This window comes from Monopterus albus, unplaced genomic scaffold, assembly GCF_001952655.1.
Source record: "Monopterus albus unplaced genomic scaffold, M_albus_1.0 scaffold56.1, whole genome shotgun sequence".
In the NCBI taxonomy this organism is placed as follows: Eukaryota; Metazoa; Chordata; class Actinopteri; order Synbranchiformes; family Synbranchidae; genus Monopterus; species Monopterus albus.
In genome coordinates this window covers 1,233,704-1,247,882 of record NW_018127936.1, presented here as the reverse complement: position 1 = coordinate 1,247,882, position 14,179 = coordinate 1,233,704, and the positions used below count along the sequence as shown (strand labels likewise).

The window sequence follows — 14,179 nt, the reverse complement described above, 5'->3', positions numbered from 1 at the left end:
TTCTTTATGGCCTGTCTGGGTAGAGCAAAATCCAGCTCCTAGACTTTTGTTTACAAAATGAAAAATCAGATTAAAACTTTGAGCAGACAAGTGACAAAGAGAAGTAGAAAATTTATTGCAGTATTTGTTCCACCAAAAGGGTATGAATCCCCTTTCCTCTTATTACTAGGGTGACCTAATACAACAAAATCTACATTTACAAAATATCCTCCTGCAATAGGCCACATATACTGCATGCGTAGTTCGAAATAGAATAAATTATATTCAGAGGACTCTGCCATTGTACAGCATGGACAAATAAAAGTGAACAAAAATAAAAATTTTTATTTTTTCTCTTTTTTCATTTTCTTTCAAATATCTAAAAGCTAAAAGGAAAAACCATCAGGGTGCTAAATAGTATAATAAACTTCAAAAACACTTTAATAAGAACATCAAAAAGACTAATTTCCAACATTCACTTAAGGTTTTATTCTTTTTTTTACAGCTTTTTTGTCTTCAGAGATATAAACATTTTAGTTTTTTTTGTTGTGTTAAACTATGATACAGTGGGAGTAGAAATGAGCGACTAGAATCTGCTGCACAACAGCGAAGGAGCTCCCACAACAATGTTGACAAAACATTTCCCTCCAGGTCTCGTCTGATAGACTTTTTAAGGGATAATTTGGGTGAATTATTCCTTTAATGCCTTCTGGATTCTATCCTCAGAACTTGCACACAAACAAAACATGAGCAGTCCCTCTAATATAATAAGTCTTATGTTTTGTGTCATTTCTGCAAGAATAACTCATGTAAAATTATGTAGTGTCAAATATTCTTGCCCTCTTGTGTTTTCTTACAAAAATGAGGAAGGAAAGAAGGGTAGGAATCCAGTGAAGTTTGGCTGTGTTGTAGGTGGCAGGTTGAGGAGGAGCAGGGAAGAGAGGATTCTTACTCCCCCCATGATTACCTTCTTTCCCCTAGCCTCTGACCCCTGAAGATCTGTGAAAAGGATGTGTGTGGCTTTCTTTAAAAAAAAAAAAAAAAAGGGAAAAAAAAAAAAAAAAAAAAAAAAAAAAAAAAAAAACAACCACGCAGGAGCCATTAGCTGGCTCCTCCTTCCCGCGCTGCATACATTGAGCGTAAAGTCTGTACCACCTTGTTGCTCAGTTTGTGGTTGCTGGTCAAGGCAATCTTCTTATAAATGATGTCCGACTCCTTAATAGTGTCCACCCAAGGCACCAGTTTGCGACCATCGCGTTTCTTGGCCTCTGCCCAGGGCCCTGAGTAGGAGCCAGCCATCCAGTGGATGCTGTATCCATTGGAAGTCTTGTTGATGACTCGAGCTATTTGGGGCCGGTCCTTGTATTTGGGGCAACAAAGAGCAATCACATCCATAGGCTCCACTGTTTCACTCATACGGCCGGGGTCTGAGGAGTCAACCGTTCGCCTCGACTTTCGAGAGGACTGCAGGGAAGACAGAAGGGGAAAAAAAGGTTACCCTATTTCCCCCCCACATTCAAAGTTTTGTTTATAAATAGTGTGTGTGCGTCTATCTCACCCCTGGAGTCCTTTCGTCACCATCACTATCATCGTCATCTGTCTCTGGTCCTGCCTGGTTACGTGGACTGGGTCCCAACATGGGGCCGGAGCCTCCCAGTAGGGCGTTTATGGCTTTGTTTCTGATGTTAGCGCTGGCAGATGCTTCTCCCTCCTCGTCCTCCTCGTCTGGGTCCAGATGTTCCATTAGAACCTTAAACTATGGAGTGAGAAGGCAAGAAACTAACTTTGAGACAAGTTTTACATTCCTCAGCAGTTAAATATTGACATCTAAGAACCATATGTGACAGACTAGAGTTGGTTTAACCATTAAATTATGAGTACTGAATGAGTTGAAGGGTAAAATTCTTGAATATCAAAGGCACACATATCCCAGAGATGTTAGAAAATTAAAGGTCATGTTCAGTATAATAAACCAATGAAGGCTGCCATTGTATTAGCATCAAGCTGCCATGCTATTCAGCCAATTAAAGCTGTTGCCATAATCAGACATTTGTATATGTCAAATCGTAATATTTAAATAGCTTCAATACTTACATCTAGGTACTGTTTGACTATCCGCCTCTTGACATCGTCTGTCAGTGTGGCGTGAGCCATGTTGTTGGAGATGAAGTCAATAGTTTGTCGTGGGTGGAAGTGAACATTGCTTTTTCTGTTCACTGCCTTATCGTACACCTTGGCTGACTCTGTTGGAGAGTACTTCTGAATTTTACTGTTGAAAAAAAAAAAAATGTTTGAGTTACAGAGGACAAAGAGCAACCAACATAGATGAATTCCTGAGGTGGTAAAAGTAAACCATATGGAAAAGTTTAAATTTATTCATTTAGATAAAAGTTGTTTAGAAACCAAGGTTATGAAGATCATACCTGTCAGAAAACCCATATTGGTTCTTCAGATGCTGTTTGAGTACCAGAAGCAACAGGATGCCCTGAACAGCACTGGCAAAGTCCAAGAGACCTGTGGGATTGTCTGGGAGGAGCCTCATCACTTTGTCCACATCATCTACATCCAAATCCTCCAGATCAGAGTCCGACTCTGAGGTCTCAGAGTCTGCAACAGGTTTTCTGACCTTTTTAGGCCGCCGTACCACATCATCATCATCATGGTAGTCTTCATCATCGTCGTCGCTGTTACTGTTTTCATTGTCTTCACTCCTGGGAGAATCGCAGTTCATCTTTTCCTCTTCGTCCTCTCCATCAGACATGTTTTTCCTCTCTTTCTTTACTTTCTTCTCCATTCGCCTTGGTTCCTTTAGCAGAAACTTTACAGACAGAAAAGAAAATTGAATTAAATCCATAATAAAGTTAACAAGTTCTGTGGTGTGCTTTTCAGAGAAAAAAAAAATAAAAATCAACCCGATTTATTAAGGAAATGAACAGCTCAAAGGAGCATTCTGAGTGCGATCAACTTTCAAAAATGCCTACCTCTTTGAAGGTTTGCAACAAGTTGCTGCCAGAAACAGAGAGGGTGATGTCTATGTGATGCATGATGAAGAGAGGCTCCTCCTGGCTCTGGTATGGAAAACAGGCAAGGTTGTCTGCAATAAACAGCAGCATGTTCACATCGGTCTTCTGTGGAAAGAAAGAAAGAGAAGTGTTAAGAGTAAATATCAGGGAAATTTCATATTGCTGTGTTCGCTTATTAGAATTTTAATTATGCACATACAACCAAAAAAAAAACTAGCTTTGTCAAACTTGTGAGACAGTAAAACAATGAGACATGTTGTAGTGCTCAAGATCAGTCTTAGTCTTGAGACCAGTCTTCGTGATGACTTTTTGAGGGTGGATGATAAAACACAGGAATGTCGAATAAAGATGGTCAAGTTCATTTCAGCTCCTGAGTGGAGTGTTGAGTGTGTATGTGTGTGTGTGTGTGTGTGTGTGTGTGTGTGTGTGTGTTCAGAGAAGTCAAAGAAAGTCCCACACATAAAATTTGCCTCTGCAATGCCTTTTGCTTATTTCATCAAGACATTTCTCATGACACACAACTCTGTATAATAAAATAAAAGAGGTGAATGAAAAGGAATATTAATTAGTTTACTGCAGGTGTTTTTATGGGAATGTGGATCATTCAGACCAATTTAAGAAATGCCGTTTGCATGTTCCACATTTTTTTGTACGCCATGCACTGTGGGAGTTGCACTGGTCTGGTCTTGGTCTTAACTTGGTCTCCACCCCTTAAAGTCTTGATCTTGTCTTGATGCACTCTGGTCTTAGTCATGACTTGGTCTCAGTTTAGGTGGTCCTGACTACACTACAGTGGGATCTAAACTAATAGGGTTTGTCATGTCTGTATAAAAGGTATTGTTGCCTGTATCCCTAACAGTGATATAAAACACTTATTACATTTCTTGAAAAGGCACTCCTGGCAAATGTCTAACAAACATGATGGAGATGTTCACCTGGCACGTAGTTAATGAGTAAATACCACTTTACACCGAATAGTGCAAATATGTTTAAGCTCAGCGCAGGTTTACTCACAGCACTATCGTCAAAGAGGTTCAGCAACGAGATGAGGAAAGCCCTCCGGTGCTGTCGATTCCCCCGGATCATAGTGAAGAGGTGAGCGCAGAGTGCTGTGTGGGTCTCATCCTGTCTGAAACCTCTTATGATGGACTTACGAGGCAAATCGATTGCCTGCTGCAAATTGTATGACATCTTCATCCCAGCAACTGCCTTCATCTGTTAAAGAATGAGTTGACAGAGATAAGTTACAAACCTAATTTTTTAGATAACTGCTGAGATAGCTGCTGCAATGGTGATGTGCCATTAAAATAATTAGACTAAACTGTATTTCTCCAGCACTACAAAAGTTCCAGCTACATTGTGAAAAACTATATTTGACAATCAGATCAATATTAGCATCATTTTATACATTCGGTCACAGGTGCTAAGATGGAACCTATCCAGGCACAAATGGCTTAACTAGTCTAAGTCATAGGCAAAACAAAAACAAGCCATAGACTCGACTACAATCAATATCTACTCACATGGATGAATCCTGTGTATTTCTTGTCAATCTCCACCAGCTGCTGGTCAGATTTGTTCCTCATGCTGGGCTCTGGGTCTGTTCCCATTGCAATGAGGTAGGGTACACACTACACAGACAGGACAAAAACAATGTTATGCTTACATACCTATGTTTAGGAAGTAAGTAAGTAGACTAACAAAAGAATATTTTAAGGAAGAAAATCACTGGATACGATACCAAAAAAGTCAATATCCAAAAGAGAAAAAAGTATTTGTTTGATAATGATATCTACAAGTCCAATTCTCTGACAAAGATGTGGTTCAAAAATGAGACATTACTATCAATCACTTACTGGTGGTGAAATGTGTTCACAGGCTCTGGCTTTCACTTCTTACCTGTACAGGATGGATGAGACCCTGGTTGAGTGTGAGAGCTACGACGTTAAGAGCAAAGTGCCGTACACTGGACTGGGTGTGGAAGAACGCCTCCAACACCTGTTTTAGATAAAGCTGCATAATGGAGCTGCTCATCCCTGAAGAGATGTCTCCCATCTCCTTGAGATCCTCCTGTTTAGACAGCTTCTTCCCTGCAAGGACACAAAACCTGTGTTATCTGTTCTTTATGATATACATTTAGTCAGCTGATGTAACATATTCTGTTGTAACAACCCTTATGGGCAAAATGTTTGAATAAAACAGTTCATTAATCATGGTGCATTGTTGAAGATGCCACCAGAGGACAGTGCTGAATCAACAACAGCCACAGCTTTACTTACATTCTCTGTCTGCTTCCTGCATCCGTGTGTCCTCCTCCTGAAGGTATGTCTGGAGGTTTTTGAGGATCTGGATTTTGAGGTTGATGGAGGAGGAGCTGTCAGCCAGGATGCCGTTGTACAACACCTTCACATCAGACACAAACATCTGGCTGGGATGCATGATCACGAGGAAGCCTGAAGGACATGAATAACAAACAGCATACATATCTAAGAACAAGTCAACAAAACGGTCTCCATCTACATCATCTCCACCTGCTGGGGCAAGAACGTCTGTTGGAAATCAGCTCATCGCACATCTCTGTAGGTCAGCAACACAGCAACACAACTTCCTATGCTATCACTCTTTACACACTCAGTGGCTACCATTTTAACACAAACATAATGTGGTGACCTTTACATTTGTCACACCTAGTCATATTTAAAAATAGTGCTCTTGCCTAAGCCGATGATGGCTTTGGTCTTGACCTCCTCGTCCTCATGTCTGGTGAAGTAAAGCAGCAGCTCGAGAACTTTCTCCTTGATAACAACCTGTACACGTTATACATCAACATAGTTGTGAGGCAGGAACATTTTATCAGTTGGTATAGCATCAGCAAAACTGGCAGAGCAATGGCTTTGGTTTCACATCTAAGCAAATTATCTTGGCCTGCAGTAACATTTTATCTAGCTGTGGTTGAGCCCAAAAACTAATAACTGCACATAAAAATTATAATACATAGCCTTCCCAAGGTTTAATTACAAATGTCCATTATTAAACATTAATTGCCATCCTACCTTGTTGGTGCCCTTAAACTCCTCTAGATCAAAATCAAAGTGTCGGGCCAGGGCACCCACAGTGAAGAGCGATCGCAGCAGGAAAGGCTTGTTTGCTACCAATGTGGTGCTGTTTGGATCCTCCTGATGCTGATTCTTGAGCTTGTTAAGTGCACCTAAAAAGAATGTGAAGTTATTTTTAAGAAAACCTAGATTATTTGTGAGTATTTGTGTTTGCATTTCCCAGTTTAGGCTTTTTCTTTAGTACAACATGCCGGGTCAAACACAACTCTTCTGAAGGGATATGGGGATATGCTAAATGTGTGGAATTGTTTGGAAAGTTGAAAGACAAGTTATATTTCCTTGCATTAGAATGTGGTTAACGTGACACTTCAAAGCTAAACACTGCAGGCTTCCTTTATCCTTGCCAAAACAGTGCATACAACACCAAAATGATTGTACATCTCACCATAGAATCTGTTGAAGCAAGCCCAGACAAACTTGTAGTTGTGCGTGACTTTATTGACAATAGCCCCAAGACAACTCACACAGTGCTGGACCACCTAGATGAAGGACAGTAGAACATCATGTCATCTCTTTAACAACATTTTACATTTCAGAGAGCAAGCCTAAGTCTACTGCGGTGCATCCTATAAGCATTTGTAAAAACATGACTGCCACTCACTGTCATGCCATGTCTGATGATGAGCTTCATGAGGTCTTCTTCTATTGTGGCAAGGAAAGTTTCACTGGGATGCTCCATCAAAGGCACCACAAGCTCGAGGATCTTTGCCACATTACAGATGACCATGAAGTCATTGGCAGTCTGCAGGAGAAACAGTATAACAATAATTAGTGGAGAACCTGTGACAGATAAGGCACCAACAATGACTCAAACACTGGCAATACATTTCCCCACACCGATGCAAAGAATCATTAATTATGTTATTAGAACTGTTTTTAAATAATTATGCAATTAAAAAAAGATTTTTGTGAACAACTTACATTACACTTTGTGGTCAGGTAGGGTTGCATGGTCATGGCATGTTTGACCATGAGCTGGGCCCTGATCTTGCTGAATAAGTACAAGGTTGTGATACATGCCACTAACCGTGTTGAATTTACACCTTTGTTCTCTACAGAGGAAAGACAAAATAAAAAAGCATAGAAAAAAGTGCTGTGTTTAAGTATTAATACACATTTATGTTTTGATTCTATCAAACTTTCAGTGAGGGCTGCTTAAGTCATCTATCCAGTATAGACAGTGGTTTAGAAGAAAATCAACTAGTGCATTATGAGTTTATGTTGGTGTCAAAAAATAAACTTGAATACCTGCAAGAGACTCCTCGTATTTGAGGATGTGTTCTACCAGATTGTCAACTAGCTGAACACAAGCTTTTTTGGCTGGCTTATACGATGCCTCCTCTTCAGATTTGAGAAGCTAGAGCAAGGGAGACAATGTTTACTTTAATAACCGTTTAAAACACTGATCCCCACCCTGACACAAATACTTACATTCTGAAGAAGTTGCTCAAACCAGTCATAGCCAGTGTCTCGACACGCTGCAACCTGAACAAGAAATCAGATATGAGAAAATAAAATACACTGACTAAGCTTAACCATGATACAGAGTAAGGCTCTGTGAGAGATTTTGCCTTTTTGTTTAGGTTTATTATTTTTATTACTGGATACAACTAAGTGGAAGTCAGTTAACCTACCACATCAGTGATGTTCAGGATTTTTCTGGTCATGGTCTCTTTGTCATGGGCTGGAGTTGGAGTAAACCACAACTTCTGGAATGTCTCATTCACTAGTTTCTATACAGAACATGTTAATGTGTCATTAGTTTGTATCCACATTTAGACATCTTTTTGAAAATTTAGGTTTTTGTGATGGACATATTGCAAAACAGAAAAATTGATCTAAAAAGAGGCATATGTCATAAACAGAATAATGATAATTAAATTGAACTCTTAGATCAAATCAACTATAATTGTTAAGAGACAAAGATGCAATTGATCCATACCTTGATACCCTCTTCATCATTGACCCTGCGGATCATCCTCACACACATCTCAGTAATTTTACTGAAGGTTGGCTGCTCTAGACAGATGTCTCTGAGGATCTTGATCACCCGTTTTCTTACACTGATACCAGTGTCCTGTGCACCAAATTCAATTCATAAGAGCTTTGCAAGCATTATACCACAACAAGACTCATTTTCATTTACAAAAACATAAAATAAAAAACATATAATATACTATTGCCCATGGTGCAATAGTATAATTTTGACAACAGGTGGCAGTATAAGACTGTAATGAAGAATGAACTTTTCATGAACCCTCCTGAACATTTCCATGACAACAGGCACAACAACTTCAATGCCTTCACTTGTCAGATGCTGAGTGCAAAGAACAAGTACAAGGCTTTTATGTTGGACTGTATTCTAATATAGATCTGTGTTAATCCAATGATGCCTTTAAACTTGCTCCTTATTCAATTATTTTAGTTATGTAAAAGCAAACATTCAACACAAAGCATATTAAGCAACTTTTCTTCAAACTCAGTCCCTGCAGTGCTTTCCCATGCATTCTCAGCAACCCAAAAAAAAGTGCATCCCTGCCTCTGTATAAGAAGTGGCCTCATTTATTCTATTTGCATACAAGTTAAACAGATGCATGAAACAGAACATCCATTTTCACACTAGTTTGTTCGTGTGAGCAGTAACCAAAAAATGGCCTTTAAAGGGTAAAAGTCTGTAAGTATATTATAGGTGTGAGGGGGCCAATTGTTTTCCCAAAGGTTTCCATCTCAGAAGTGCACAATGACTCTACCACACTTCAAAGATACCTCATCAAAAAACAAAATAAGCATTAGAGATGTGAGGCGGCTTCAAACGTAATATTCAACTGTTATAATTAACATCACAACATAGCTGTGAAGTGCAAATTCCAAGGTAATATGTCATACTATATTTGGTATGTAGAGAAAGCAGAGCATGGCCTTATTGAGAAACTGGCAACAGCTCAAAAAAATCTTGTCTATTTCAAGAAATCATTGTTCTAATTGGAGCATCTTAAAGGCAGACAAGCGGTGTTGCATAAACATTGAGGTCATAGTTAAGGTGGCGTTGTACATTATATTCAAAGGTGTTCTTAATATTCTGACCCTCTCGTGTATGTAGCTGGGGAGGACAAAAATACAGACACCTCTGAATATAATGTAGCCCAGTACACCACCTTAACTATGGCCTCAATAATAAACATATGATTGAATTTATACATTTATGACAATTTCACCAAAACCTGAAACGTTTTGCATTGGATTGCATACAGCTGTACATGTGTACCTAATCAAGTGGCCAATGAGTGTAGATCATGTGTGTACTGTATATCACATGTGTCAAACTCAAGGCCCACAGGACACATCCAGCCCGGCGTACAATTACATCCGGCCCACGAGATCATTTTATATATCTTTTTTTTAATGGCCTGGCGATATGAAGTGCCAATAACACACAAACTACAAATCCCATAATGCAGCACAACAGCTGCCTTACCGAACGATAGGCTACCTGCGATCATTCTCACATCAATTACGTCAGATCGATCAAGCGTCTGTTGATGTATACAACCCTAATTTCAAGTCAAAGCTAGCCCCAAACAATGGCCAAGAGAAAAGTTGATTCTGAAAACAGAGCCTTTCTAAACCGGTGGGAGGCTGAGTATATGTTTACTGGCATTGCCGGTAAACCTGTGTGTCTTATTTGTGGAGCTAATGTGGCTGTAATTAAGGAATATAACCTAAGACGGCACTACGAGACAAAACATCAGGACAAGCTGAAAAACGTGAATGAAGAGCAGAAGCTACAGAAGGTAGAGGAGTTGAAGAGGAATCTGACATCACAGCAGACGTTTTCACCAAAGTGAAATCACAGTGAAGCTGCTGTGAAAGAAGTTTTATTGGAGCAGAGGAGAAAATCAGCCCGGACATTTACCGAGGGAGAGTTTCTGAAGAGCTGCATGATGAAAGTGTGCGACATCTTGTGTCCAGACAAAAAGCAGGTGTTTGCAAATGTAAGCCTTAGCAGAAATACGGTGGCTGATTTTAAGTTGAAGTTTATTTATTTTGGAATGATATTGTATCCTGTTTCGATTCATATTTATGTTCAAAACACGTTTAGTTTTAGTCTGTTCAATAAATTTTTATCCTGTTTGGCCCGCAACCTAAAGTGTGCTTTGGGTTTTGGCCCCTGTGCGATTGAGTTTGACACCCCTGCTGTATATAATTTAATATAGTTCATGTGAGGATTGTAAAACAATGCAATAATGTGTCTATGAGGCTGACTGGGCAACTTACCAGTATCCTCTCTATGAGCATGTCATAGTACTGTTCAGTGAGTTGGGGTCGGCTGAGAACAAATTTGCCCAGAAGCTCCACAGCTGCCTCTCTCACACTGGTGGAGTTGTCCATCAAACGACCATGGACACCACGCTGCATGTCAGACTGCAGAAACAGAGCAGAGTGTGTCGGTATATAGCACAGAAGGGAAAAAGACTACACCGTAAGTTTTATATACAACAGAATAGGAGTGACATAATAAGGAAGTACATTTTAACAAAGCAAGAATATGACACAAACAGAAGTTAAGACAGCCTACCTCATGCAGTTTGTGAGATTAATATACAAATCAAGCATGACAAACTGCCTGGGCAGATCTTCACATACCCTTGCCAGTATACTCGGATCAACAGCCACAACTTCAGTCAGACATTTCATGGCTTTAGTCCTTACAGCAATGGCACTTTCCCCAAGAACTCGCAAGATCTATAAAAAATGTAAACAAGAAATTGCCAGCTTATGATTACACAGACTGATCTTTTTTCAACTGGAAAACCAGCTTTAATGTCACCTGTATTATACTGTGTAGATGATTTACAGATTAGCTTATGTAGCTATTGTGCTTCATTAAAAACATGTATACTTAGTATAGGAATATTCATATATTACCTGTGTTAAATAAATATCAAAGCTTTGGGCGAACGGCCTCATGGAGGCCAAATAACGCACAATCAGACAGGAGTCATCATAGTCCACAGTGTCAGAGTTCATTCTATAAGAAAAGGGCAGGGAGGAAGAATGTTACAGGACTATACAGTCATTCAACTGGCAGTGAGACTGTAACTGCAGTTGTGACACCAAAAAAGAAACAGGTAAGGCATGACAGTGCTATATGAGTGATATGGATCATATTCCCAAAACAGACCCAAATCCTTACTTCAGTGTAGCGAAATGAGCTGGCATGGTCTTGATGATGTTGCGCAGAAACTTCTTGCGCTTCTCAGCACGCTGCATAATTTCACCGGTGGTCTCCATCTCCTTGGCATGTTGTGGTCCATCTGACGAGTCTTCATCCTTTGGATTCTGGTTCCGCATGGACTTCTCAGCCTCTGTGGTGGCATCCCGGAACCACTGGGCAATGTAGAACTTTCTAGCAAACTAGAGGACACAGAAAGTCTCAGGATAAGATGTATAAAATTCAAATATAATTATTTCTTTAGAGCAGAGGTAAGACATCAATTAAACAATCTTATTCACAGGTACTAAGTGACACTATTAGCCAATAATGCTATGTGTGCCTTTAATGTAGCCTTTTACTTCTAAAGAAAAATGTGGAGTGCGTTGTTGATAAATTTGATAAGATTATAGTATAAATTTATGGCTGGATGTTTTCAGTGTTGTGCAGCGGCAGTTATCTATAAGAAGGTGCTTCCATAGAAGACTAAATTCAACTAAAAACCAATGTTACGCTCAAAACATGCGCCTAGATTTCTGATAACTAGAGCCTGAACAGAGTTTAACTTGAACAGTCAGTCTAAAGTCAACCCACCACCAATGAGGGATCTGTCTCTGCATTCTCTTCCAAGTAGTCCAGTAGAGCCTTCTGCAGCTGCTGGGTCTCATCATTACCTGGAGTCTATACAGAAAGAAATTCCATATTCAACAAAGCTTGTTTCACTTGACCTATTGTTGTCACTATAAACCATCAACTTCTACATTCAATAGAAAGTGAGGACATCAAATATGAAATTGATCTTCTACCTCTTGTAGGATCCGATCAATCGATCTCTGGTCCATCTTGCTGGTGACTGAGTCCTTCCTCAGACGGGCAGCCACTGTGCCCAGGTAGTCTAGCGATGCTACTCTCAGAGCCATCTCTGTCTGCTTATTACTGAACTGGTGTACCTGATAGCAGCAGAGACAGAGAGTGAAAGAAGGAACATTAGAAAAGATGTCAGCAAGAAATGCACTGTTGAGACACCTATCATAATACACTTTAGACCCTAACTGACTTTCACTTGCAAGCTGAAATGAGAAAAAAAAAAGAAACAATTAAATTAGTGCATTTAAGATGAAATGCGTTCTTGGTACATCCTGAAATGTTTAAATATTTCACTGCCACAAATTCACAAGTAATTGTGTTAAGATGTCTGAGCAAGTACAGCATCCAAAACTAGAATTAAAATGAACATCTTAATGAACTACAACATCAATGCTTTAAAAGCAAAGAATAGATACAATCTCTTCTAAGTAATGGGTTGCAACCTGTAAAGTGGAAGTCTTAGTATTATAAGGGTTCTTTTCCATCAGAGTATCTTAAAGCTGCCCTATGAATTTTGTTCATCTGGCACCAAGAGTTGCATTTCCTGTTTATTAAAGAAAGCACATGGTCATACTAACCAGTAGTCTACCAAGCAGACTGAGCAGCAGCTCTGCAGCAGGCCACTCTGGCTTGTTTACTGTCGAAAGCAGGTCCTGGACAAAGTTCTCAAACAATGGCCGGTAATCTTCTTCTCCCTGCTTGCTGCCACACCTGGGGGAATGGGAAAAATAAGACAGTAGCAGATGAAGGGGTAATAACAGGAAAATACAAAGAACAAAGGGAAAGCATGAGGAGAAAGAATTAATGGTATCCATTACATACAGGGGCTGGGGGCCATGAAGAAACCAGATAATTAAAAGCTGTAAGGCTTAATGAGCCAAAAGAAAAAAAATCAACAAAACATTATAAGGTGCTTGACTACTTCATGATGCACTCCAGAGCAATGTTTTAACAACAATATTGTACATAATAGGTAGGGTTGGGTATCAAGAACCGGTTCCAAGTTGAAACCATTACCAAATTTTCAAGAACCATGGATTTGTTACGACACATGCATTTATTTTCAGCATTTCGGTTCCTGTTGCATATTTCAATCATCCTCCCATGTGAACTGCAATGAGTGTTATACAGTCGACAGAGGTTTCACTTATCTGCCAGGACCTGCTATGCAGACCTAACCATGGCTGACCATAGAAAACGTGAAGTTCGGCATAGCTTCACCAGAAAGATAATGACACAGCAAAAGACAATAACTGAAGCTTTTACTTCATTGCGACGTGAATCTGAAGGAATGCAGGGTGTTCGATATGTTGTGCTCTTCCATGCACAGTAATGCCACAGATACAGCTAATGTTAACATTAGCAAGGTCTCACACTGAGATATAAAAAAAACATAGATGAGCTGGCATTCTCCTTTTATAGTTAAGGTAAGCAAATGTGTTCTACAAATTATTTTAATATATATTTTTCTTTAAACATGTTCGGAGAGCACCCATCCAACAGTTCATCCCCATTCCTCAGAGAACCCCGCCCCGAAGCAGAAACTCCATTTATTGAGTCTCTATCGTTTAGGTAGGCAAACTGTATTGTTGATATCTAGTTAATCACAGCAAAATCCATGAACTTTGGCCTTGGTATTTTCATGTTAGCAGATCAGAAACAGCTGACAAAATAACTAACACTATAGTCTACAGTAAAGTGTGGTTAGGACTACTCTGTGATAGCTGTTAAAATGAGTAACATTTCTCTGCAGGGAGAAGGCTAAGGCCCTAAATCCGATCATTTGACTTTTTTCCCATTGCTTATTTAAATAGTTTTGGTTTATATTTTTTTAAATAATGATTGCTAAAAAAAATAATATTTATTTTTATAAATGAAAGGAAACTTTTGTGTCACGTTTGACAGGTTAGTGATTATAGCCCTAATACACTAAGACACAAGAATAAAGGAAGGCAAATTTTTGTTCCTGAAATATTTGGTCT

The 14,179-nt window shown here is 39.4% G+C and overlaps 1 protein-coding gene across 1 annotated transcript in view; it reads right to left on the bottom strand.

Moving 5' to 3' along the window:
* Nucleotides 1-989: 989 nt before the first annotated feature.
* nipbla (NIPBL cohesin loading factor a) overlaps nucleotides 990-14,179 on the bottom strand; it is a 32,903-nt gene continuing 19,713 nt past the window's right edge. The window contains 25 exon segments of the mRNA XM_020602442.1: nucleotides 990-1,443; nucleotides 1,538-1,735; nucleotides 2,074-2,248; nucleotides 2,403-2,797; nucleotides 2,961-3,107; nucleotides 4,017-4,217; nucleotides 4,526-4,633; nucleotides 4,902-5,092; nucleotides 5,282-5,455; nucleotides 5,719-5,809; nucleotides 6,056-6,210; nucleotides 6,504-6,597; nucleotides 6,720-6,860; nucleotides 7,040-7,170; nucleotides 7,367-7,475; nucleotides 7,550-7,603; nucleotides 7,753-7,851; nucleotides 8,061-8,195; nucleotides 10,394-10,540; nucleotides 10,763-10,861; nucleotides 11,045-11,147; nucleotides 11,313-11,533; nucleotides 11,925-12,011; nucleotides 12,137-12,280; nucleotides 12,776-12,908. Coding sequence (XP_020458098.1) covers nucleotides 1,081-1,443; nucleotides 1,538-1,735; nucleotides 2,074-2,248; nucleotides 2,403-2,797; nucleotides 2,961-3,107; nucleotides 4,017-4,217; nucleotides 4,526-4,633; nucleotides 4,902-5,092; nucleotides 5,282-5,455; nucleotides 5,719-5,809; nucleotides 6,056-6,210; nucleotides 6,504-6,597; nucleotides 6,720-6,860; nucleotides 7,040-7,170; nucleotides 7,367-7,475; nucleotides 7,550-7,603; nucleotides 7,753-7,851; nucleotides 8,061-8,195; nucleotides 10,394-10,540; nucleotides 10,763-10,861; nucleotides 11,045-11,147; nucleotides 11,313-11,533; nucleotides 11,925-12,011; nucleotides 12,137-12,280; nucleotides 12,776-12,908 — 3,895 coding nt within the window. The 3' untranslated portion in view covers nucleotides 990-1,080.